General features: G+C 38.3%; 1 protein-coding gene across 10 annotated transcripts in view; it reads right to left on the bottom strand.

The window, feature by feature from the left end:
- The window catches only part of EFR3A (EFR3 homolog A), a 78023-nt gene extending 56431 nt beyond the window's left edge, over positions 1-21592 (bottom strand). For 6 of the 10 annotated variants that reach the window (XM_077782008.2, XM_085573980.1, XM_021542362.4 and 3 more), the window contains exons 1-2: positions 21534-21592; positions 17110-17162 (exon numbers count right to left, since the gene is read on the bottom strand). Coding sequence is in view for 4 of the 10 variants with exons in the window: in XM_021542362.4 (XP_021398037.1) it covers positions 17110-17119 (10 nt within the window). In the remaining 6 variants the exon portion in view is untranslated. Of the gene's footprint in view, positions 1-2551; positions 3214-17109; positions 17163-17286 lie in introns of those variants that run through there. The other 4 variants (XM_085573978.1, XM_021542363.4, XM_085573982.1 and 1 more) reach the window with 2 other exon arrangements.
- Positions 21593-26602: the final 5010 nt, after the last annotated feature.

Here is a 26602-nt window from a genome sequence, read left to right as displayed (position 1 = left end):
AAAGGGTATCTTGGCAGAAAATTTTGATGATTACAATTTCTCTGCAAAAGCATCAAGACTTGTATTTCTGTACTTAAGATACCTACATAATCTTTGTAGCTTTTAAACATACTTATTGGAACATATGGAGGTTCATAACAAGGATTTCACTGGCTGTAATTTCACTTAATTTTAATTACAAGACTCTACAGGAGTAGACATTCTCCCTCAAATACAACTGTTTTCTGATACTATTGTCTCTTGGACAAAAAATGTATTCTGCTTATACTTCGATAACTTAATTATTGCCACTTATTTAATCAAAACAATTATCTAAGATAGGTCTATGATTTTAAAACTGTGCATTAACTCCAAATTCTCCCCAATGGACTTGAATTCTGCCCAGCTTATGAATTAAGAGTCCTGTACCACCAGTAACATCAATACTGACTTATGACTTCAATACACAATAATGATAACAAAAAGTACTTAACAACAAACAAGAATATTGAGAATTTTTGTGTTAAACAATGCTTTGTTACTACTGTCAATTTAATTGTATCACTGCTGCTGATGTCTTACTCATGGAGGTCTAACAAATATAAAAATCTACATTTACATAAAAGCTGTAGGTATTAAGTAGATAAAATCTAAATTATTTAATATGCTGGAAAATGTAGGTAGGAAAGGAGGTGAAAATCCTATTTGATTTAAAATAGAAATAATTTTTGCAGTTCTACATAAATATTCTATTGAGAACAATTATATTCAACATCTTAGAAGTAAGTAAAATCATAATAAGAAAGGAGTATTGTATTAGTGTCTTGCATACCATTCTGTATTGGGAAATTCAAGTAAGACCATCAAAATCCACCAAAACCATGAAATATTGCTAAATATTTCTTGAGGCAGGTATGCAACTCTGCAGCACTCTTTGGCTCAGCACTCTATGTATCTCTTGTTCCTACTTGGTTTCTACCTTATGGTTGACCATTAACTTTGGTCCACAGTAAACAGTGTGTTTGATTACTACTAAATACAGCAAAATATTCCAACAATAACTGTATCATACAACAACGTAAAACATAAAAAGAGCAGAAAAACATTCTAAAATACTGCAAGACAAGCAATTAAAAATACTTTTTAGTATTACTTTCTCCCTCTTTAAGTGACAGAAGAAGAAAGTCTTTGCAAAGAACTTCAATTTAAATCTTAAAATGGTGTTTCAAACCTGCGTTAATTACATAAATTTAACATAAAATCTGGATCCAGTTACTTCTTGGAGATGGATAAAAAAGATCAGATAACAGTACCAACTCATTCTGGCAGCCTTACCAGATGGTTTCACTTAATGGAAACATAATACTGCTCTATTGAAATACTGCTCTCCAAATTTATGGAACATAGTGAATTTTGACACCAAAAACAGGCCTAACAGTAAGTATGCATAAGATTTGAAATTTCCTCCTCATCTTGGATTTCAGTAGTATCTTTACATTACTATGTATTTAATTATGTAATTGTTTACATGGAAAAAAACCCATTAACTTGTCAAAAAATTCTTCATCATCAAAGTATAAACTTAAAACTAAGACGTTAATGCTATCAAAAGAACTTCTTACATTAAACAGAACATTCAAGTACAAGAAAATGAGATTTAATCTGCCAAAATTTTCAGCCTCCAAGGAGAACACGATCAGAAGTAAAACTGACAGGCACTCCAAACAACACAAAAACAAATGACAACCAAAAGCAAAAACCAGAATAGTTAACAATCACGACACAGATTTTGCGGGAAAACTAGTAATCATTGCTGAGTTATATCACTCTGAGATAACCATGAAAGATTAAAAAAAAATTAGGAATAGGTTTACAGAATGTATTAATATATTAAAAAAAACAACAACAACAACAACAAAAAAAAATAAAATCCCCAAAAGATCAAGTCAACAAACTACATTAAAAGTAACCCATAAAATTTAGGAACATTTTACTACATAGACCAAAAAGATGAATCTTGTCAAAGATGCATAGAAGCTGAGCAACTGAAAATGGATTCCCTACTTCTTGGATACCAATTTAAATCAGATAAAAATTTATTTGGATAAACAAATTCATTTCACATAAATAAACTGCTTCACAGGTCTACAGAACACAGGTAAAAAAACCAAAACAGTTCCATTTTATGCAGGTTTATTGAGGAAAAATCCTATGACAATTCCTTTTTAGTGTCAGACAAAATTTAAATTTTAATGGCCTCCCTCTTGCACACATCTTTACATCATTTTATGCAAGTAAATATAAAGGTTAAAGCAATATCTACAGAGAATTCTGCACTGTAACATGAAAGTTAATGTATAAGGTTTAAAAAATACTGTTTGCTTGTCCAATAGCAGGATTTTTATCAAGTTCAAGCATGTACATTTCTGCTAAAGAAGTCCTATCATCTGCATTTTTCATGTTATAACTCTACACATTTACCAGCTGCACAGGTACTTCTTTTTACACATATTTACTCTACACAAGAGCAGTAAGACAGCCCCCGCCAGCAGAAAATGGTAATTTCACCTACCCAAACACATACACGGCCTCGGTTCAAAAGCAGAATTATAATCATAGGCTTTTTCTTGCTCAACAGTTGGAACCTGCACATAGTGCCTCATCCTGGATATGGATTCACTCTAAGGGAACTGACTCCTGTCCCAGAAATTTGCTCTCTCACACTCCCATAGCTGCAAGGGCTCTGCAACACTGTAAGCTTATCTGATCAGCTCAGTGACATCTGCATAAAGCCACCAAACACGTGAAAAACTTCAGTATCAAATTCTGTTAACAAGGCCAGACACAGGAAAAGAGAAAAGAATAAAAGATATATTGCTAATGTGTGATTCACACACATTCCTCCAATGAAACTGCAGACAGTTTCATTGCTTCCATTTGCCTGGAACACACAGCTCATCATTTCTCTGACCAAAATCAAAAAATGTGTATCGTTTCAGGAAAAACTATCTTCAGACAGCTGCCACGTATCACTGCAGAGTGATAAATATTTTAACAAAACCTACTTGCTTAGTCCTCCTGCAGAACAGACAGCAAGAAATGTATTTAAGGCAGACTACTGGCAAAAAAGACATTTTTAAACAGAAATGTTTATGTCTAAAATTAAAGAAACAATCTAAAAATAATGAAATTAACATTATCTCTAATAATACTTCCTAGTTTAGGAAGCAAGGGTTACAGGATTTAAATCATTAACATGATTATGATCCATTAGGTAGAAAATCAATTTTCAGTTAAGCAATTCTGAAGTTACTTTCCAGCTTCCAATTAATTATCAGCATTTTACTGTTTCACTTCCTGTACTATATCCACTTGGGATACACAAATACAGGATTTTCATAAAGACATTTTTATAAACCCTGGAAATTATAAGTACTGTTTTTAATAAAAATACAGCTAATAATTTTCAGTACATAAAAATTCCATATCAATTCAACACTTAAGAGATCAATACCAATAAACTCAGAGAAAGCATTGAGCTGCACAGAAAAGTGTCCCCACATAGTTTACTACAAGAAACCCTACGTTGTAAATTAGAAAAACTGTATTAAAATAAAGCTGTATTTCAAAAATAGTGTGTCTGAATATTTAAATTATATCTTACTCATATAAAATTTCAGGAAAACAAAAGTATCAAGGTGGTTTAAATATAAAAGACTAAGTTTTGCCGATTGAGTTTAAAACTGCCACATTTTCTTCTATCAAAACCTAGGAAAAATAAACCATCTGTTTTATCTAATGCTGGTATTTCTTCCACATTTTTGTCATGTCTAATATTGCTGTCAACTGTTTACATTGTATTAATAACCAGAAGTAAGATTTCATGTTCACTCACTGAATATTTTTATTATGTCCCAAGCTTGGATGTGGTCAGCACTAACATTATTTGCAATCAGCCAAGATTTTTTTAAAAAATCATATTCTATCAAAAAATGGTGTAATTAACATAGAAGTTTCAATCGACAGAAAATGCATGTTTTGCTAATATCAAGCAACGCAGCAATATTTAAATTGTATTTGGTTGCTTAATGTACTTAAATACAACTGTGTAAAAATTTATTTGACTGTAATACATTAAACTTTCATTTACTTATTTTTCTGTATCTGAGATGAGAAATATAAATAAAATAAATTTCTTTCAAATAGCCTGATGAAAGTGCATAAAATAACACTTTAACCATAACCACTTACTATACCAGGTTATTTCTGAACTGTTAATATCAGTTGATGTGTTTAATTCAGGACTAAAATGACTTTCAAGGGTATTCTCATTCCACTATGAGATCAGACATTTTATAACAAGAAAATTATTCCAGCCATATAAGGGAGTTAATTAAAAATATTCTTCAACCTGCTATAAAAGGAGCAACTGCTATAAGGGCGCGCTGATCAGCATTGCAATGTCCCTGGAACGCCCTCCCAGAGGGCACGATGGGCTCATCATTTACACAGGATGAAGCCTCATCCCCTCACCCAAAGCCAGCTGATTTCTAAGGGGCTGCTTTCCAGCCTCTCTCCACCAAAATGCACCCAAGAAAATGTCCAACATGCTGATGCAATTTTTGTCTTAAGAACAGGATAGTCATCTGGTGATGTGAACTTTTGGCCCCCATGACAGCAAACCCTCAGTAACACCTAATGGGGAAAATTCCATCCATAACTAGGTTTGACAATTTTACACTTATTTTTAAAAATATTTTGGTGCTCAGTTTATTTGAGACAAATGAAAACAGCATGTAAAAAAAACAGCTTCCTGCTTAAAATTTCTCACAGTAAGCTAAAAAGTTCAAGTTAATTCTGGTGTGATATGACTTCAAGAGTTCTTCTAAACTGGAATCATATAATCATTAAGGTTGGGAAAAGACCTCTAAGATTATGAAATTCAACCATCAACACAGTACCAACACCATATTCATCATTAAACCATGTCCTGAAGTGCCATGTCCATGTGTTTTTTGAACACTTCCAGGGATGGTGACTCCATCACTCCCTTGGGCAGCCTATCCCAGTGCCTAACCACCTTTTATGTGAAGATTACTTTCTTAATATCCAATCTAAACCTCCCCTGGTGCAACTTCAGGCTATTTCCTCTTGTCCTGTCTCTTGCTGCCTGGGAACCCACCTGAGTACAGCCTCCTGTCAGGCAGTTGTAGTGGTAAGGCTTCCCCAGAGCCTCTTTTTCTCTAGCCTGAACAGCCCCAGTTCACTCAAGTGCAACTCAGACTTGTGCTCCAGACCCTTTACCAGCTCTGCTGTTCTCTGAACACACTCCAGCCTCTCATTGTCTTTCTTGCAGTGAGGGGCCCAGAACTGGGCACATCTCAAAGGTGTGGCCTCAGCAGTGCTGAGCACAGGGGGAGATTCGGTGCCCTGGTCCTGCTGATGACACTTGCTGATACAGACCAGGTGCCACTGACCTTCTTGGCCACCTGGCCACACACTGGCCCATGTTCAGCCACTATTGACCAACACTCACAGGTCCTTTTCTGACAGCTTTCTAGCCACTCTTCTCCAAACCTGTAGCATTGCATACTGGAACCAGCATGGAGAGATGCACATTTTGCTATGGTGAAAAGCATGTAAAAATAATTTGAATATAAAATTTTTATAAAAGTAAGAAATGACAATGGACTTTAAGTTACTAATATGAAGTAGGAAAAAACCCCAGGCTAGTCAAATAATGCTCACCACCAAGCTTCTTCAATGAAATATTCTATTCAGAACCAGCGGTAATTAGAACAAATCTTCCAGGAAGATATTCTCTTTGGGATGGATAGTGTGTTTTGCAGACTTGCAATCCATTAAGAGGAAGTTTTCCATTACATCACGTTTTCCAGTTGCATTCCTTAGGTTCCACCACTGGCAGTGTTTCTATACTATCTCTCCTTTCTCCCACCTTTGCTGGTTTCACATAGTAACTTTGCTTTACTTGCTCATTTCTGCTCTCCTCAACATGGTCTCTTCCTTTCCTGCTTTGAGATAGTACTGTCACTCTCTTATGTTTAGTACAACATTAATATTACCTAAAACTAATCTGGTTCCAGTGGAAGAAGCTCTATGATATGTTTTGCTTCTAAATTCCTGTCCTTATTTATATTCCTACTAAGCCGGCCAATGTAATTTACTTCCCTGACTTCTATCACTGAAGCAATACAAAAAAAGAGACTTTAGGAGACAAGAAAGGCACATTTACATAAATCTCCTTGAACCCTCTTCCTCACAGCTGGCACTGATAGGGAATATTTCCCCTGTTCAGGGAAAAAAAAATGAGGCAAAGTCCATCTTTCATTCCTGCTTTCAGTATTTGGTTAGCAGATAGGAAATGAGTTCTAGGTGATAAATCCAGTGGATGGAAAAAAAACCCCACAGAGTCTTTGTTTAATTGGACCTTTATTTCTAAAGAAATACTGATTTCATAACAAGGTGTTCCATAAATCAGTGAAAAATGTGATGTAAATAAACAACTAGACTAAAGGAGAGAGAGTGAAAGAAAGGCTCATCGTGCTTTGTGTGCTCTCTGAAGACATCAGGCAAAGAGCAGAGCATGGAGCAGACTCCTGACCTGACAAAACACCCACTGTGCACATCCAGTAACACACTGAGCCCGCAGGACATTCGTTACCTACTATTAAATTCTGAATAAAAGAAGTAAAGAATGATAGGCATTATCACAGTGACCTCATTCTACTCCTACTGTTTAACACACTTATCTCTGCTTGTCTAAATGCCTGGCTCCTCCCAGCATCCATGGAATGGAAAATCCCCAGCACAGTGATGATCCTGGCACAGAGGCAGCCTCTGAGTTCCAGACAATTCTGCTCAAAGCCTGCCCCAAGCTATTCTCTTACCCAGATGAGTCATTTTCAGAATTCTGCATCCTTGAACACTTTCCAGGTGCAGAAGACAGTTGGAGGTGACAGAGAAGAGTACTGTAAATGTCATGTGTGCTCAAAGGCCAAGCCACCTAACTTAATTAACACTCCACTGAGAAGAGGGGCTGCAACACCTGCACATCTCCTACCACCTTGCTCCCACTTTGTGGCAGATTAGGGAGAAACAGATCTAACACAGAAGACCAGAAGAGGCTGGTGCACCTCTGGACTGAGACAGATACTGAAGGAGAGGAAAGGCACTACACAAGGCATGGCTGAAAGGTAACAGGCCAAGCAGCAACACTTAGCCTATCTCCATGGGGGTCAGAGGTGAGTAAGAAGCCATTCTAGAGGGCTGCCAGAGGCAAAACTATTCCAAAAGGGTCACTGTCTGCCTCAGGAGCCTTCAAACCATACTTCTGATCAGCAGGTTGGCCAACTACTGGTAAAAATATATATACTTGTCTAAAAGGCTCAGTACTTTGGTGACTAAATCCAGGCTACAGAATGTCACCCAGATGTTTGATCTGGTTATACCTTTTCTTCTCAGTTCCAACCCCAGGCAGCACAGCAGACTGCTGACAGGGACTTTCTTTGTGCCTTCCTGCCCATGCCCAGTTAGCTGTAAAATTTCTAGTCTAGATGTTCCACAATTCCCCCTCCACTGCATTTCCTCATACTACTGGACACAGACCTCTTTCCCAGCAATGAAAAGAGTTATTTTAACACTTACTTTTCATTTCTGTTTTGCTACAGGAACTCATGTGGATTAAGCTATTGCCTTTACAGTAATACCCCCTTGTATACGTGAGGATGAGAGGGGAATCAATGGGAAGCTGGACAGGAGCACAGATTTAGATACAACTCTAGGAGTTACAATGAATGGAACCTTTAATTTCTCAAGCTTAGGGCAGCAGCACATAGGGATTACTTGGCATCTCAGAACAGTCACTCAAATACCATGAACAGTTCTGCTTTTCAGCAGTTGTTTTAATTCCAGGGTCAGCATCCCAAAAGTAACTGGAAAGGCTCCTGACACAGAGGACAGCTGCCAAGACGTCTAAAGTATTATCTTCTTGGTCAACTGAAATCTGCATTACAGAGTAGTGTCTTCTGCTTTAGAAACTGCTGCTTCCTGCTTCCCTACAACAAGAAACTGATAGAAAATTGTCACACACTCTCTACTTTTAGAATTTTATTAAGATTTTGTCATTACTATACATCTTTATTATTTGAAGTGAGCTATAAGGATGGCATTGATAAACTATCACCTGCCCTACAGACAACACATCCACTTCAAACCAATGAACTGGTCAGCCAGGGCCCAGGGATTCAATTCTTCTTTGAGGGAAAGCACCTGAAGCTTTGCACATTGAAAAACTTGAATGTAAAGCCACATGAAGAATTCTTCCATTTCCTTAAGATGATGCAGTTTGCTTTCTTAATCCAATCCACAGGGAAGGAACACAGCTGTAATGGTAAGAACTCCCAGAATCTTATGCTGCTGCCAATCTTTTTCCTGAGAAAAAAGGATGCTCAGAATGTTGCATCACCTCCTCATCGCAGGTGTCCTATGACTGCAGTACATAGGCCGGGGGGATGTAATTCTCCACTCCTGCCCAACAGTGCTTTGCAGCTCACCTGCCCAAACACACAGGGCTGAAACACAACAGGGGAGTAGGCATCACACTGCCACTTGAAAAACAAGGCACAAGAATGTTTTTGTGAGTGAAACATGCATGTATGTCATGATTCAAAGTCCTGATGATGAGGAAGCAAAGGTTCACAGGCCTTCTCTCTGGAACCCTCAAAGCTAATGGAGAAGGTAAGCTTAGCTCAGGAGACTAGATTTTAACTAGTCCAACATAAACCACTGACCTGTTCATAGGACATGTAAGACTGTGTTGTTCTATAGATCTTTCCTCTATTAAAACATCCCAAATACCAACATAACCATGGCCAGAGCTTCAAAAACAAGTTTTACCTTCATCTGAGAAAATCCAGTTACAAGGTTCTAAGATTTTGGAAAATATTTCCTAATTAAAAGAATTTAAAATGTTCTGTTCACAAGTAGTTCGAAACCACACTGCATACATTCTATTTCCTGCACACATACACAATGTACACAGAAAGTAACATAAGAGTGGATGAAAGTGTTTCTGTGACTCTAGAATCATACTGTGATATTTTCACTGAGAAAACAGTGCAGCAATTCTGCTGAGGCACATACACAGAGCTCAAAATATGACAAAGCATCTGTTCCTGTTCAGTACCAAAAGTGTTTAAACTGTATTGACATTAATGAAAAATAAAACGCTAAACAAAAATGTTATAATGTTACTTTTAAAAACAGTCACAGAGGATACTTAGGCTTCAGAACTCAAATTCTTGTTTAAATATCACCAATCTTCAATTAAGTGCTCTGCTTGTTTCTATTCCTAGCTTGATTTTCCCAGAAAGAATTTACAAAATGAGGTAGTGCAATTTGGACATGGAAATGTACATGTCCATTAAAATAAAAAGAACATTAAAAGAATATGGAATCAAAAATTTGAAAAAAAATCTCTTCACAAATTATCAAGAACAAGTCCTTGGAGCTGCCAATACACTCCATTTTACATGTCTCCCTTTCTCGGCAAACAGTTTTACCTCGTTCATTCTGTCCTCACAGAAGAGCAGCTGTTGAACAAACCAGCAAACAGAAGTATATGCAGCACAGTTTTAAACATAGATATGAGAGATGTAAGTTTCACTGAAAAAAAACCCCTCCTTCTAGGTCAATATGAATTACAAAATATTCTCATGGTTGTCATCTTTTCCATTAGCTCTAAAGAGTACTTCATCTTGAATTTGGGTTTCCCCCAAGAACTGAAATGCAGCTCTTCTCCCAGGCAGTGGGATATAAGGTTAGAACATATCCCTGTCTAGAACCACATATCCCAGCTTATTAAAATGCAAATTCTTCCCTCCTGTAATGTCTAATGAGTTACACAGGACCACAGACACAGTGGATTTGCTCTTCTGGGCACTTCCAGTACCTACAGACTGTGCATGTCCCTTTTCTACCACAACTTCTGTTTCTCACCTAACTGAAGTGGCCAGTCTAGCAGATGGCCAGTGTAGGAGACAGACAGCTTCCTGTCTATACACAAAGAAGTCATTTTATAAATACACCTTGTTAATCAGTAAATCTTGAGTGTCTCAGCTTTCTGTACAAACCAGACAGGACATCTGTGGGCACAAAGGCTCACTGGTTTCTGCAGCAATCCAGCAGTTCTTGCCCACAACCAGCACTTCTAACCACACTGCAATTCCAACATCAGACTCAATTTGTAAAAATTATGTTTTGTCAGTTCTGAGGAACTTCAAGGTCACGTCCAAACCAATGTCAGTAATGAATCAGAAACTCATTTAATAGAAAAACCACAAGCACATAGAAAGTCTTGAAAACAGCCTGCACAGCATATATTACGAGACAAGAGAACTCTGTTAGCTGAATCATGTCAGACACAGATCAATTATAACTATTCATATTTTATTATATATAAAGTTCATCACTAGTGTATCACCATCCTAAAGTCCTTTTCTAATTACTACACAGTTACATTCTAGTCTAACGAACACAGGAAATTTTTTTTTAATAGCATAAATTATTGAGTATTTGTTAGTGCACTTCTAACAAAATATCCATGAAGCATTATCTTCACCAATTTCAAAGCATGAACAGCTCTACAAAAGTATCAGGAAGGAGCACTGATTTAGCATAATTATATAGCTTAGTGTTAGATTGGAATTCCTTTCTCATTCCCTTACTAAGGAATGAGTAAGTATTCTCAAACTACAATTAAAGACTCAGGGTGCCCATTTCCAGCCAAAGTACAGACTGTTGTCAACAAAATACTGTAACAGGTCCAAGTGCAATTTAGTATCACAACTGTGCTCTTCTTGAAAAGTGAAAGGACTGCGACCTTTAGCACACCTCAAGCAGGACATGAGTTACACAAGCATCAACTATTTTTGAATTCTCAGTGTCTGCAAGTTGTTAGACAAGGCATCATAGAATTGTAGAATATTCTGACTACAAAGGGTTGCAATAAAGATCAAATCCAACTCCTGGCCCTGCACAGGGCAGCCCTAAGAATCACACTGTGTGCCTAAGAGCATTGTCCAAATTCTTCCTGAACTCTCAGCAGACTTGGAAGAGTTTCATTCATTGACCTACCCTATCCTCTTATTAATTTCTGTCTAATTCCTGCATTAATTAATCCTGAATAATGTAACTTTCTAGAAATGAAACAGCATTCTTCAAAAGCCAAGAGTGAAGTACACAGCTCATTTTCATCTTCAGCAATCCACAAGAAACGCGATTCCCTAGAGAGCTACTGAGGTTCATAAGGGCCAACAGTGGAAAGGAAAGTCCATACATCAAGGAAAGGGAAACCCAAAACACTTTTAAAAGGAGTTCACCCTGGCTTTTCCAGAGACATGCATTTAATCACATAATGGAAATCTTACCCCCACTCCTAAAAATCAATTTTGCTTTGTTGCCATGCACAAAAAAATAGGACACTTGCATGCACAAACAGCATGAGCCTTCTTAGCCTTTTTCCCCATGATTCAGAAATCAATAGCAAACAAGGCTGCACATGAAGCTTAATTGACTGATAGCTGCAAAGCGATTTCTGTAAATAACAATGACAGCCATATCGTAATAAAGCCCCCAAAAGTTACTAAGCTACATTTTAGTATTTGGGGAAATGTCCATGTACAGTTTGAAAGCACACAAAGGCTTTGATGGGCACTGAATGAAACTCATCTCTAAAGAACTTAATTTTTTATGTTAAGATGCCCAGATTGTGCATACAGAAGTAACAACTGAAAAAATAAATTCTTCAGGTTTTAACAAGGAATGGATAAAACACCATTGTTCATTTCTTGGCTATATTGAAGTGTGTTCCAAAATAAATGGAAGAAATGGAAGGATGAGTGATGATGATATCACTTTGTGATATTGTCTTATTATGAGTAGTTTTGACTCTCTATGGAACTGCTCCTCAACATTAACTTTCCCAAACGGGGCTAGGATGATGTGTACACAGAAATGACAGCTAACAGAAAACAACAAAAGGAACACCTGCTCCAAATTAACAAGTATTAAAGAAACCATGAATATTCATTAAATGAGGAAGCATCAGTTTGGTGGCAGACAAAGTTGTTTAAGGTACCAGGAGTTAAATAAAGAGATGCACAAAGAGCTACAGTTTTCCAGCTGCAAGTTCCTGTTTTGTTTCTTTTCTTAGCTTAATCAAGGATACATTTGGAGAAGTTACTACTTTTTCAATGTAGAAAAGACAGTCACCTAAAAATCAGCTGAAAAAACCTGTAAATGTTTTTTTGTATTGAATTAATTTCTTGCATATTATGCAAAGAATCTATTACATATTCTGCAAACATACCATTATAATAGTCACAGACATTCTGAAATACAGTTATTTCCCTTTTCTGGCCTAGTCCTAGCACATGGCAAACTGCCAAAGGAAGCCCAAAACCATGACCTTCCCCTGGCAGCTGCTTTCCAAGTTCCTGTGGTCCCTTAGGTTAGTAGTTGAAAAGGACATGATACCAGGCTTCTGATGTGTCTCATCCTAAAATACCAGAATCAAGCAGCAAACAAAAATTTCAGACACCCTCTGATGTAATTCTTCTGTAATAGTCAATATGAAAATGCTACAGAATGATAATCTATTTAACACTGTTTTAAGTAGTCAATAATGCTGTCATAAAATTAAGAGGGTTTCTCCTGCCTACAAAATTACAAAAAGTGCTTTATTAAGTAGCAGGTCCCATTGTAAAGTGTGAATTCTACATGAGAAACATATTCCAGATGAGGAAAAAAGTATGCTGGATGGAAAGAGTGGAGACAGTAATAAATGAGAACTATGGCTTGATTTTCACTAAAAACATTAGAAAGCTTAGTCCTCGAAATATTTATTTAGGAACACATCTCCAACCACTGGTATTTCAGAATTTTATTTCACAGGGCATCTTCCCTTCCCATTACCAATCTTGTTAATACTTACTTATTATACATATGCAATAAAAACTAAAATCACAAAACACAAATAAATTATATTCCCAAAATTGTTGGGAGGGGAGAAACCAAAATGAGGAATTTATCTGCCTCTTAAAATATGTTGAAAATGTTAAATGCCAGTTAAGAATTCACTCATTTCAAATTCCTTTTCAAGTGCTGCTTTCCCTCCTACACTTGGAAAGAAAACTCCATGCATATAAAAAATTATAATTTCAAAAGTTTGTTGGGTATTTTTGGGCTTGAGGGAGGAGTGGGTCATTTATTTGTTCTAAGACCATGAAGTAACACAAGGAAAGAAGTAGCATGCATGAATACAGACATTAACAAGCACTACTCAGTTGTTCCAGCTCCTGTTTGTTTTCACTTTGCACAAAGCAGGGAAGCCACCAGCGTGCTCCACCTGCTGTCCGAGGAGCTGCCTCTGCACAGACAAGGGGCAAAAAGCCACACAGTCTTTGAGAAGCCAAGGAAACAAAGTATTATGTAATTTCATGAGCATGCTTTGAGTCATTCTGAAGTAACCAAAACTGCCTCTTCACTGCTATCGAGAACAGGCCAAATAGAATATTTTCCACATAACTAATATATGTACCTCTTAAATCAGAATGGTCTGACAAATATCTAACAGAAGAGTGTGGGAGGTGTTAATATTACTACATTTCACAGCCATAAATCAAAGGAAGAATGTGGGAACATTATGTTTGGCAAAATCCTTATTTTTGTTTATTTGTTCTCTTAATTTATATGTTAAGAGTCAGCCATAAGAACTGTTATCAGTTAAAAACAATTTAACTAACAATTATTATTAAGAAAACCTTGAAAACCAAAGATACAGTTATGTTAATGGTATAAGTCAAAGGAGAGAAGAATAAGGTACGAAAAAGTTAAAATATTCACATACAGAGCTACCAGAAGTAAAATACATTTTTATAGTCAACAGGTGCTCTCACCTGTGCCTTATATAATTCTTCTAGTTCAAGCAATTTAATTTTAGTATAAAAGCTGCCTTTTAAGTTAAACATTTCACTGAAGTCAGGTTATATATCCAGCAAGTAGGTTAGCTGTTTCTAAAAAAGTAAAACCTCATTTTCTATCAAACTGTGTTTCAAACATCTGATTAAGTGTGAATATCCAGTACATAATGTTCAAAAAGAGAGTCTTCAACAAATATTTTTATATGACTTAGCTATCACTTTTTCTCCACAGCAGAAGCATTTTTAACATTTCAATCCAAATGCAGCCAACAAAAAAACCCACCAAAACTACCCATGTTCCATAACAGAAGTATGAAATTATCTGCACAAATTATTCAACAGGGAAACTGAGAGCACACGAGGCAAGTGAGAAACATACAGCCTCTATTGCAGAGACTATCTGGTTATAAGTTCTTTGGCTTTACTTCTAAATAAAAGCACTATTTAACCTTTTACTCCACAGTTTCTTTGTGATTTAGCACACCTTAAACAGTTACTAAAACAGCTGTGGTTCAAAGCTAGTCCTACTCTACTCAATCAGAAATGAGAAAACACATTCACTTCCTCAGCATTTCAGAATTTGCATTTCAGCTTCAGCTGAAGCCACCATCCATGTCGGTAACCATTTGCAGCAATATCCATGCTATTTGCACAAGAAAAACTTGTACCATAAAGTTAAAGATAAAAAAGTCCAGGGAAAAGCTACACCTTGGCAAGGTTGATCCAAGTGCTGCAGCAATGATAGAGCACCACACCTCCACTGCAGATGTCAACACAAATGCCATGTCATGGCTGGTCAAAGCCAAGCATTTTTACTTCTCAAGGTAAAGAGAGGAGACTGAAAATTTTCTATTTTGGCTCCTACAATGGCACTGAGACTAAAATCATAACATTTTTTAGTACTCAATGCAGCACTAAATCCCCATATTCCTAAGTAGACTTGCTAAGCAGAAACATCAATAGAAAATGTGATAATCCAAACATGCAAAGAACAATTCAGGCAGAGCCCTGCAGCCATAGCTGAGCTGAGGTTGAAAGAGAAAAGTATCCATCATCTCTGGCTAATGAACTTTGTTCATCACTCCCCTTCTCAGTACCGCAGCCCAATTCTGACTAATGAATACTTTTCTGCAGTTAACATTTAAGAAATTAAAAAACATATTGTCCTGTCAATGTTTCACTCACAGTAACTTCAACGCTGACCTCTAAAGTATCACCAGGTACAGCTGAATTCCCGAGAAAGACTAATTAAGCTTTTATTCAGTCTTTATGTAATACGAGTTATCTGGATCTCTCATGATATTCCAGAACACTGCCTTTAGACCTATGCATTCATTCAACTACTGTATAAAGTGCGGGAGGGATAAAACTACCACCAGGAACTGCTACACAGACCCAGGAAACAAAGCAGGGCAATAGTGGATAAGGCAGTTGGTCAGTATGACCCAAGAACTCCATCAAAATTTCCTGTTACCTAGATACTATTTTTCTACTTAGTTTGTAAAGAACTCATTGTAACGTGACAGAAAATATTTTTGGAAAATATCTCACCATAACAGCCTTTTGTTTAGGAATAAGTTTTATTCCTGAAGACAGTGAATGCACTTCTTGATGTGTGGGATGAATGTGAAAATAAAATAAAATAAAAACAACACACAAAACCCCCAACCTTTAGAAACAACTGAGATTTTTCAGATTTCAAGGACAACTTTAAGATTTCAAAGTAATACTGTAGCAGCAGCCTGTTTCATCAATATGCTCTGAAAAGAATGCTATGGAACCTTTAGAGAAGCCTGAATTAGCAGGCAGAAGATTTCCTTTCCACATGCAACAGAGTTGAATTCCTGAAGGGTCTATCTCCATTGATTAGAAGTACAACCAGCCACAAAAGGACGCTTGCATGCCCTAAAATCCCATTCTACATCTTCATTGCCATCACTTTTAAAAGTAAAATATTATGAAAATTCTTCACAAGAACTGCAATGCACCCATCTGTTAGGTTCCCTTTCCTTCACCCAGGCAATGAGTTACACTCATTAATACAGGCAATGACAAATAAATGGCTGTTTAGTTCTGAGTGTTTTGCACAGATAGACACTGCAATCAGCTCTTCTGGTCTACTTTAACTCCCATCTGACTGCAGTAATGCAAAATCTACATGCATTGATATGAATGACCACAAATATAAGCACATCTGGTTTAAATGAAAAAAACCCTTACTTTTCCAGTTTAATTGGTTAAAAAAATTCCACTTCACGTGACAGGTGTGACACATCATACTTACAGTAAAGTATTTTACATGACCAGGGTTCAAATGACACAACACAGAACTACTGCAAGGCATTTCTAGTGCCCACAGACACAGCTTATTACAAATCACAGCACAGAACAAATGCTCAAAGACTTCCTCATGAAATTAAGCATCCATGAAATTCACTACAAACCTATATTAGAATGCACTCAGTATGAGTGGTACTGTAACTTTTTGGATAAAACAGATTGCTTTATCCAAAGACTGGTGTTGATAATGTTACTACAGATCATGTAGAATTTTTTCTAAATGGAAAAAATCATTAAAAATAGTTAAATTTATACTTTTCTAACACATTTTATAACAGTCCTTTGAGTTAGAGAAATTTGATACTCTTGAAGGTAAATAATTTGATTCTTAGAAACTTTTGCCTCAAAAATCTCACTTAACTTTGAATGTCAAAAATTTTAAGTCATACCACTTTTTATCCTAAATAGTGATTCTATCTTCTATAAACACTAGGTGTCATTTTCCAAAGATAGGATTACAGCTATATCAAAACACAGATTTATAATATAAATTTTTTTCAGTTTTTGAATCCAACTATTTCAGAACACAGTCTAAATCATGAAATTCAATGTTATACTGTGAAGCTGTAATCAAAAAGGCAAATGCAAAGCTCATATAAAATATATGTTAAATATATGGAGATTTACAAAGGCAGAGATTAGATAGTATTAACATCTTAAAATTCTTATAAATGACAGCAAGTATCATGTTTCTTTTTCCTTTTACTTTTTTTTTAAACCCCAAAGAAAATACCTTAACAGTAAACACCCCTAAATATTGTCTTAATGTACTCAAGATAATAATACTTACTGCCAGGCATTGTTAATCAGGGATGTCTTCAATTTTGCAAAAAACATAAGAAACTATGAAGAAAACAAACAAAAAAAACAAGTCAAGACTACAGTTTAAGACAATTTACATCCAAATATGCTCAGTAACTCATGCAGAATGAGCATTCTTCAGCTCTAATACCAAAGAGGCTGTTACCACAGAAATCCAGATATCCTCTTAGCTGACCAACTAGATGTAGATTTTGCCAGTTCCTGAAATGCAGTCATCCTGTTCTTGCCTTAGATGCTGGAATAAACATTTTTCTGTTGGGTACTGTGACCTTCCCAAGTGCCACTGTTTAGGATGAGAAATCCTGAACATCTCACAGGATGATTCCACTTCAGCTCTAAACTACAGCACTTCCCTGTTAAAATGCCTGAGAGAGGTTTCTTTTCAACACTATGAAAAACAACTGAAAAACCTGTGTGGCACTTTCTAGGGCATTTTTCTCACAGTATCAGAAAAGGCAGATTTTAGATCAGAGTGCAACCTCCTATACACAATAGCTGCTCACAGGATTTTTGATGTAATTAAATATATTCATAAAATGAACTCATCTGAAGTTACAACAACAGTAGCCAAATCTACTGTTCCTTTACTTAGCACTAAAATACAAATTATTTGGAGATTTTTCTGTATTAAAGCAGTGTATTTGGCTTTTACTAATTGCCAAATGCAAACTCCACATAAATGTACTTTTCCACAAGAACAAAATCTCAGTTAATGATACTGAGTGTTGCTTTCTTCAAAAATAAAATTATTTTTAAATAAAAGATATTCAGCTAATAATTGTATGTATACATAAACCAAAAATTTGTAATTCCATGGATGGATAACATGCGAATAAACATTTCATTTGGTCAACATATGTTTTAATGACCACATATTAAAGCAATGCTCATAGTTGCTAAAAATAAACTTTATTCTCATATATGCATTTCAATTAAAGGTTCCAATTTGCTGACAGCAACTGGGATTAAATATAGTACTTCAAAGTAAGTTATTTAAAATATCCCATCTATTAGAAAGCTGTAGGTCCCTCTCCAAGGGCAGCATGAAAAGCAATGTAATTTGTAAAAGGAAATGTGCTGCAGGTTGTCATATCCAACAGACACATGGAGAAGCAAAATCTCTCCTTCAGAATGTAGTTACAGACTTAGCTGAAACATTACAGAAAACATATTTACTGGTATAAAAGAAAATAAAAATGCAGAGAACCTGGTGAGAGTTTCAGGGAGTCAAGTGCCAGAGACTCAAGAGTGTCTTACTGACCATCTCTGGCAATGCATTTTTCTAAAGCACAACCACTGCTGTCAGCAAAGTCAACTCACTTTTACAATATTTTTAGAAGAGTTTTCTGCAGAAATTACTAGAAAAGTTGTATCAACTAAGACATATAGAAAATACCTATTTTAAAATAATTCACTGGGTTTTTAGTCATTTTATGATCTGTAAAAGGACCAAAATTCCACATGCAGGTGGCCTGGCCTCTACATGCAGAACAGAGCACAAAATTTCGTCTCCATAAAGTCTCCCATCACTGCCTCACTTGGCCTAGGACAAAGTTTAATCCACAGATGCTGCCACCTGTTATAGCAAAACAGAACTAAACCAAGAAGCTTCCCACTGAGTCTGCTCAGCTATTTGTCACTGAGCAAAAATTTTACCTAACAAAAGAGGGAAAACCCCCCACAGAACCTGATGAAGTAGAACATAGCTAATTAAAAGAGAGCTGTGGAAAATCATATGATACCATTTAGTTTCCTAGCCTAACACTTACTGTTTAACATATTCCATGTCAATTTGTGACATGTGACAGATCACCAGATGCAACTTATGGATATCAAATACTAGACACTATTTTCTCCACCAAAGCAACTGACTCCTGGATATTAAGAAAGTCAACAAAATCATACCTACTTTTCTGTGCAGGACTAAAAGTTACTGTGTTTTTCCTAAGGATATAAAAATAGTTCTAAATGTAATTATAATCAATGGCAAAGCTAGTGAATGTACCTTAAAAAACAGAGGAACACTTGCATGACACAAGTTCAGTTTTCTTTTGAGATTATTTTACACCATTTGGCTAGGAAACCCAATGTCAATTTATTGTTCATCAGAACAAGGATAAAAATACAGTTTCTTCAAATTTTTTTTCCATTAACTAACCCAGGATATGAAATTAAAGCATAATTTATGAGCACAAAAAATTCTTATTATCACAAGATTCCAGAAATGGCATTGAAAGCCAAAGAGAAAAGCAGGGATTGTTTTCCTGTATGCCCTAAAACAAATGACCTGTTTAAAACACCTAAAATGGAAAAAATTACATAACCTTGTGCCACAGGTAAAGAAAGAGAAGTCAGCATACCTGAGATTTTTTTATTTTCTTCCAATAAGCCCTCTGTTATGTTACTATGTAATACCATAAATATTTAAGTTGATTTTGAGTCTCCAAAATGAAATTGCCAGCTGGGCTTCTTTTCATTCCTTCAACTTAAGCCAAATAAAGGGAGAGGCTTAAGCACCTCTCACAGCCACACAGGCATGAACTGAAAAATTAAAAATCCACTGCACATTTACTTTTTAGATCACTCTCATATTTCCTCTTTGAAAAATTAACCAATGACTTTAGCTTTCAAAGTAGGCAAATGGCCAGTGCAATGCAAGATTAATAAATCACATGTTCATTCCTAAATATAGACTGTTAAGCTCCAACTAAGATTCCCAGAACCCAAAAAATGCAATATAAAATGGATTTACATACCACAGTGTAATTCTGGGAAAGGACCTGACTTTAATCTGAATTACCTTTCTCAGATGGAGAAGCAGTGCTATGCATGAAGCTGGATGAATTAATGGAGACTATCCTGTTCTCTTACCCAAGACAGAATGCAACTACAGAAAACATTATTTGCTTTCACTTAAAAACATTACATATCTTCTAATTGTTAAAAAATTGTGTGGTAACTTTACAAGGATTACTTCCTTATGGAGCTAGGCTGGGCAGTTAAAAGTCACTGACATCAGTCACAGCTGTTTCTAACCTGTACTCTTTATAATTTAGATTTTATGATTATACTTGAATTGCCAACTCTGAGTATTTTCACACCGCCTTCAACTCACGTGTAATATAATATTTGTTCATTCTTTTCTACTGCACAAGTTTGGATTAGAAGTAGAGAGAAGTTAGTGTCTATCATGAACTGCAAACATTGGCAACATCTAAAACAGGTGTTTAATCACAAACTGCATTTTAATTACATTTTTGTAAGGTTTTTTTCCTGAATCAGAAATTAATCTCATTCTAGCAGTCTTTTTTAGACAAATATTAAAACTGTTATCAAAAGGCTTAAATAAAACCTATGGATAAGCCTTTAGGCGTATCAGTGCACTACAATCAAGATTTCAACTCCAAACTACCAATTTCCCAAAGAAATTTTACCATATGTTTAAGAACACTAACATCAAGTCTTCAGGCAAGATGAAGTTATTTGAGAATATTTCTAAATATTTAGAATTAATTATAAACGCTTTAGGAGGTAACTACCTATAAAATCGCAAAGCCTTGGCTGTTAACTCTGGGTTTAGCTTACCTACTCGGTTTGCCCAGCAAACCTTGATGCAGCTCTGCAAAGTCTAACACCTGGGCTAGCAAACTGGGATTTGATATAGCAATTAAAACCCCTGTTTAAAGCTATAGGCTTTCCCACAAGTCCCACAACAGCATAGAGACAATGCACACCACAATGTTTTCCTCCTTGTATCTCAGCTCAAAGGACCACGGGATACCTTTCTAGATGTATCCAAAAAGAGACGCTGTACTATGGTTTCCAGTAGCAGGATTTGTGAACCCACACCTCCATGATCTAAAGCACGGCTCCGTGATGCACAGTTAATTTTAAAGACGAAGCCAAGAAAGCTCGCAGTGTCAATGTGTATTGTGTTGGGTTAATATCTCGACTGATAATTGATCTCCTGTCAATGCGCATCGTGTTGGGTTAGTATCTCTCTGTCTCAAGGTCCATTTGAAGAAAGCCCGCTGAGGGAACTCCCAAAGCCACAGCCCTGCGCGGTAAAAGGGGGATCCGCTCGCTGTGCCCACAGCTCCCGTCCGGAGGGGGAGAGCCAGCCTGCCAGCCCTCCTGCCGGGACCAGCGCCCTCAGGGACCCCCGGGCCGCTGCCACGGCGGCTCCAGGCTGAGGCGATGCCCTGAGGCTTCTCCTCCCGCGCCAGCCTGGAGGCCCGAGCCTCCCGCCACTCCCTCAGCGCCCACCCCTCTGGCGCGTCCTCCTCGTTCCCCAGTGTGCAGAAGGGGAAAGAAGCGAGAGATCGCGACGAGGAGGCGACTGCGAGGGTGAACACGAGCGGCCGGAGCACTGCCCGGCTGCCCCAAACTCACCTCAGCCGCCCCTCCGGCTCGGTTTAGCAGCCGCCATCTTCACCCGCCCCCCCCCACCCACCCCGTTGAGTGCTCCGTAGCGCAGTGCACGCCGGGAGCTGTAGTTCTAGCTGGAGTCGTTCTGTCTCCTTTTCCGCCAATCTTTCCCACACAGAGAGGACGCCGAGGGGTCGCGGCGGACGAAGAAGCGCACCGACACGGCACGGAGGGACAGTCCCGGGGCATGGGGCCGGCTGAGCCCCGCCAGGCGCGGACCGGGCGGGCGGAGGCCGCCGCAGCGGACCACAACTCCCAGAGGCACTTGCGGCGTGGGCTCGCCGGCTCCTGGGGCGGCGCTCCCCGTGGCCGCCCCGCGCCGTGAGGGCGGCTCGGGGCCGCGGGCGGGCGGGGCTGCCGTTGTCCGTGGACCCGGGCTCCTCTCAGCCGTGGGCTGAGGGAAGGGAGGGGAGAGCGAGCGGTGCTGGACGCTGCCCTGAGACTGGAGTCCAAACTCACCTACACAGACCGCGATGCCAAACCCCGGTGAAAATCAGTGAAGCCCAAGGCAGCACAATCTCTTAGTCTGTTTTCCATGAAATAATGCTGCCAGCTTCCAAATCTGATGCCTCTGATGCCAGATTTTCCAGACAAGCAGGGGGAAGCGGAAGTCTTTCTAGAATCGTTCAGATTGTGAAAGACCTCCAAGATCAATGGACCCAGCCTATAACCTTGTGGAGCAGAGCATGGCACTGAGTGGCAAGTCCAGTGGTTGAACACCACCACCACCCTGGGCACCCTTTCCCAATGCTTAACCACCTTTTCAGTGAAGAAAGCCTCCCTGATACCCAACTTGAACCTCCCCTGATGCAACTTAAGGCCATTTTCTCTTGTCCTGTTTCTTTTTGCCTGGAAAAAGTGACTGACCACCTCGACACAACCTACTTTCAGGCAGCTGTCGAGGACAAGAAGGTCCCCCTGACCCTGATTTCTCCAGGATAAACACTCCGAGCTCCCTCAGCCGCTCCTTATCAGATGTGTGCTCCAGCCCCTTCCCCAGCGCTGTTGTCCTCTTCTGGACATACTGCAGCATCTCAAATGTCCATTTTTGTCATGAGGAGGCGACAACCGAACACAGGAGCTGAGGTGTGGCCTCGCCGGTGCTGAGTACAGGGCAACAGTCAGTGCTCTCACACTATTGCTGATACAGGCCAGATGCCATCAACCTTCTTGGCCACCTGAGCAAACAGTGGCTCATGCTCACCCACTGTTGACCAGCACTCCCAGGGCCTTTTCCACCAGCATCTTTCCAGCCACTCTTCCCCGAGCCTGCAGTGCTGCATGCAGCTGTTGTGTCCCAAGTGCAGCCCCTGGCACTTTGCCTTGATGAACCTCATGCATTGGTGTTGGCCCATTGATCCAGCCTATAGCCCTAAAAGCCCATTTCCAGTTGTAGTAGCTCCTTCTAAAGGAGAACATGTCAATCCATTTGAATTTATATCTTTCAGTGACTTCAGTTCTGCTTATGTTGCATCTGCTAAAAACTAGCATTTTATTTTCTTATGCTTTTGAAACTTCTTGAAACTTTCACCAATAGGGGAAACAGGATCAGTGTTTCACTTGTGTTCCTTGAAAATAATCCCTAAATATGTGAAACTGAAGAAGTGAGATGTCTACACGTCTCACAGTTTTCAGCAGTATCCAAAACATGTTAATTCGTGAAAATTGGACAGACTCACTTGTGGGTGCAACTGAGCAAGTTAAAGAAATAAACTGTAGTCCTTTTTATATAATTTCTGAAGTACAGCTTATGGTTTTGAACTCTTGGGGCCAAACATAATGAAAGTGATAAGACACAGTGAACATTCAGCCTTCTATAAATATGTGTATTGAGTTACTACCTGCAAAGCAGAACATGTTAGCATTAGCATAGAAGCCAATTTCTTAAGGTCTCTGCCAACAACAGTCAGAACTACACAGAACTATATTTGCCCTTTGTCCTTTAAGTACAGCTGGTGATAATAATCCTCCTCATTTTCTGAAACTGAGAGGAAAGTTGTAATTTTTTTTCATCAGCCAAATATTCAAATGCATTATTATGGTTTTAACTCATGTCAGATGCAGCTTTAGTTCAAAGATCATCCTTCTAACCATCAGCTACAGACAGTCCTCTCTTTACTGAAGAGTTTCATTCCAACTATTTGTCTCATTTTTCTTTTCTCTGTGCATAAGGGCATGCAGGCTCCAATGTTCTCGTCATGCCATATGGTTTCAGCAGAATGCTGGCAACTAGTGAAGTTGATATATCTTACTAGTTGTCTGAAGAAAACAAGCAGCAAGTCAGGTTGGAGCCACTGCTCACAGATATTAAATGTAACACTATGAGTAGCATCCTGATTTCTCTAAAACCGTTTAAAACCAGTTTAAGTTGCCTGACATTATAGTTCCTCTTTCTGTGATTAATACTTTTTATTCTCTGAGGGTTTTCAAAAGGTTTTCCCCCATTTTTATTGTTTTAAACATATCTGTGTATATGGAGTAGCCCTACAAAGCTCAGATAACAGAATAAATACAGTGGTAGGATTGAGGTTTGTTTGAGAACAGTTGATATGTTTCAAAGCAAGTTTCTTTTATTACATTATTACATGAGCCATGTGCTATGGAATACTCAATAAAAGTCAATAAAGCCCTTAGCATAATTGTGGTGCTGTTGTTTAAAACAACTGTTTTCCTAATTCAGTTTCAAAGCAGAGGAAACAGCTGTAGTCTATAAATATATATGTGTTGATCTCTTTGAGCTTCCTTATGTATTAAGTAATGGGCAGCAAATGTAGTTGTGAATTACAAGAATTTCTACTTTTAGTGAGGACATCAGAAGAGTATCCGGACACCTTTTTGTCCAACATCAATTTTTCATTTACCGCCAATGAAAGATGGACCTTTGACCATATCTAGGCTGACAATCAAACTACCCAGTAAGATTAAGAAAAAGTTGAATTGCATTAATAAACCACTGCTTCATGGGTAATTTGCAGCCAAATTATCTGTTTTTACACCCCTTCCACCCAACCCCATCAAAGTGGACTGGCCAGTTTTGCTTGAATATCTCCTAAATCTGCCGGAGCAACAGTTTCTACACATGCTGGTCCACATATGCACAAAACTCCATGGCCCAAGTTCTGTAAAATGTGGTGGTCATCATTTTGGAGCAGGTCCAATGGGTGGCAACAGAGGTAATTGGAGAAAGCTGGGCCTGTTCAGCCTTGGGAAGAGACAACTGAGAGGGGACCTCATCAATGTCTGTCAGTGCCTGCAGGGAGGTGTCAGAGGATGGACCAGGCTCTGCTCAGTGGTGCTCAGCAATAGGACAAGAGGCAATGGACAGAAACTGATGCCCAGGAAGTTCCACCTGAAAATGAGGAAGAACTTCTTTACTGTGTGGGTGATTGAGCACTGGAACAGCTTGTCCAGAGAGTTTGTGGAGTCTCCTTTACAGGAGATATTCAAGAACCATCTTGATGTTCCCCCTCCCAACCCCCCGCTCAGCCCCCTAAATTATCAGGCTAGCCCAGAGATCCGAGCCTTTGAGGGGAGGAATATCAGGAGATGGCAAAGATTTCCAAAAGAGGCTCTTAGCCCAATATATGATGTTGCAGCTCTCTTTATTCTGTGAGTCCAAGGGGAGAGCGGGGCAAAAGAGGACTAACAGGAAATGTCAGGGGTTTATATAGACTTTGGACAGGGTGGGCTTCTTGGCTCTCTGCCAGCCCTGTCAGGGCAGGAAGGAGGGGTCCAGGGTTATCTTGATCAGATCACAGGGTCCCGGGGAAGGGGGAACAGAATGCCCATGAGCACAATGTAACAGAATCTGAATACAATCCTTTGCCATGTGCTATGGGATGACCCTGCCTAAGCAGGGAAGTTTGACCAGATGACCCACTGTGGTCCCTTCCAGCCTTATCCATTCTGTTATTCTATGATTATTATATTAGCAGAACTTTTAGAACTTTCACTTGAGAAGTATCTGAAGTGTGAGACTGAAACATCTTGTACAACAGCCAATAATAAAATGTGAATTGCATGAGTAATTTGGCAGCAGCAGTTCTACGTTTTCTGATTGGATTACTAAATCACCTAAGACTGCAATCAAATGTTCAGTATTTACAGCAAGCAGCAAAAAGTAATTCAGTTTGAAGTACTGAAGGAGGTTCAGAGGGTATCAGGAATGATTAGTTAGCCTTAAATGGTCTAAGAGAATGAGCTCTTAAATGAGTTTTAAAGAAAAAAATAACAAAAAGTAAAAAATCCCAAAGAAATTAATGTACTCCAGCAACAATATAATGCAGGAATAATAGGATGCTGATGATGCTTTTATACCTGTGTAAGAAGGATACTGTTGATTGTAAAATGTTGCAGATAAAGCAAAGAGATAAGGAAATATTCAGTACTTATTCACAGAAATGAGTAATGGCTGGATTAGTGAACATTAATAGTCCAGCTGCTGAACAATTATAATCCATTATAACATTAATTTCAGCTTTTAGTAGTGAAAAAACAGGAGTTTTCATAGCAATGACTCCATTGCTTGCTCAGCCACTCACAGGTATTTCATGGAATGAAAATGAAATGTTATAACTATATAATGAGACACCAAATAATAATTTTGTTAATATGTGTTTTTTGTTGTATTTTGTCAACCTTTCATTTTTATGGTTGATTCTATAAATGGGTGGCAACTACAACATTTTATTACCATCCAAATGTAGCTGATGATATGTTTCTACCAGCCCCATGTAGCCAGTGCAAAAGTCTAATGGGGAATAGAGGCTGATAGAGACTGTTGTGGCCTGAATGAAGTCACGCTGCTTCCGAGTGCTGCTGTGCTGCATGTGTTGGAATTCCAATATTAACAGGAGTCAAAGGCAGCTAAATGGTGCCACAATTGATATCACTGATGCATTTTTCTCAGTCACTCAGGCAACAGAGTGCAGGCCACAGTTTGCTTTTGCTTGTAGGAGTATTCAGTATACCTGGAATTGAGTATCCCATGGGTGGAAACACAGCCCAACCATCTGCCATGGACTCATCCAGAC

Source organism: Lonchura striata, chromosome 2, assembly GCF_050655825.1.
Source record: "Lonchura striata isolate lonStrDom1 chromosome 2, ASM5065582v1, whole genome shotgun sequence".
Taxonomy (NCBI): Eukaryota; Metazoa; Chordata; class Aves; order Passeriformes; family Estrildidae; genus Lonchura; species Lonchura striata.
This window is presented reverse-complemented; position numbering and strand designations above follow the sequence as displayed.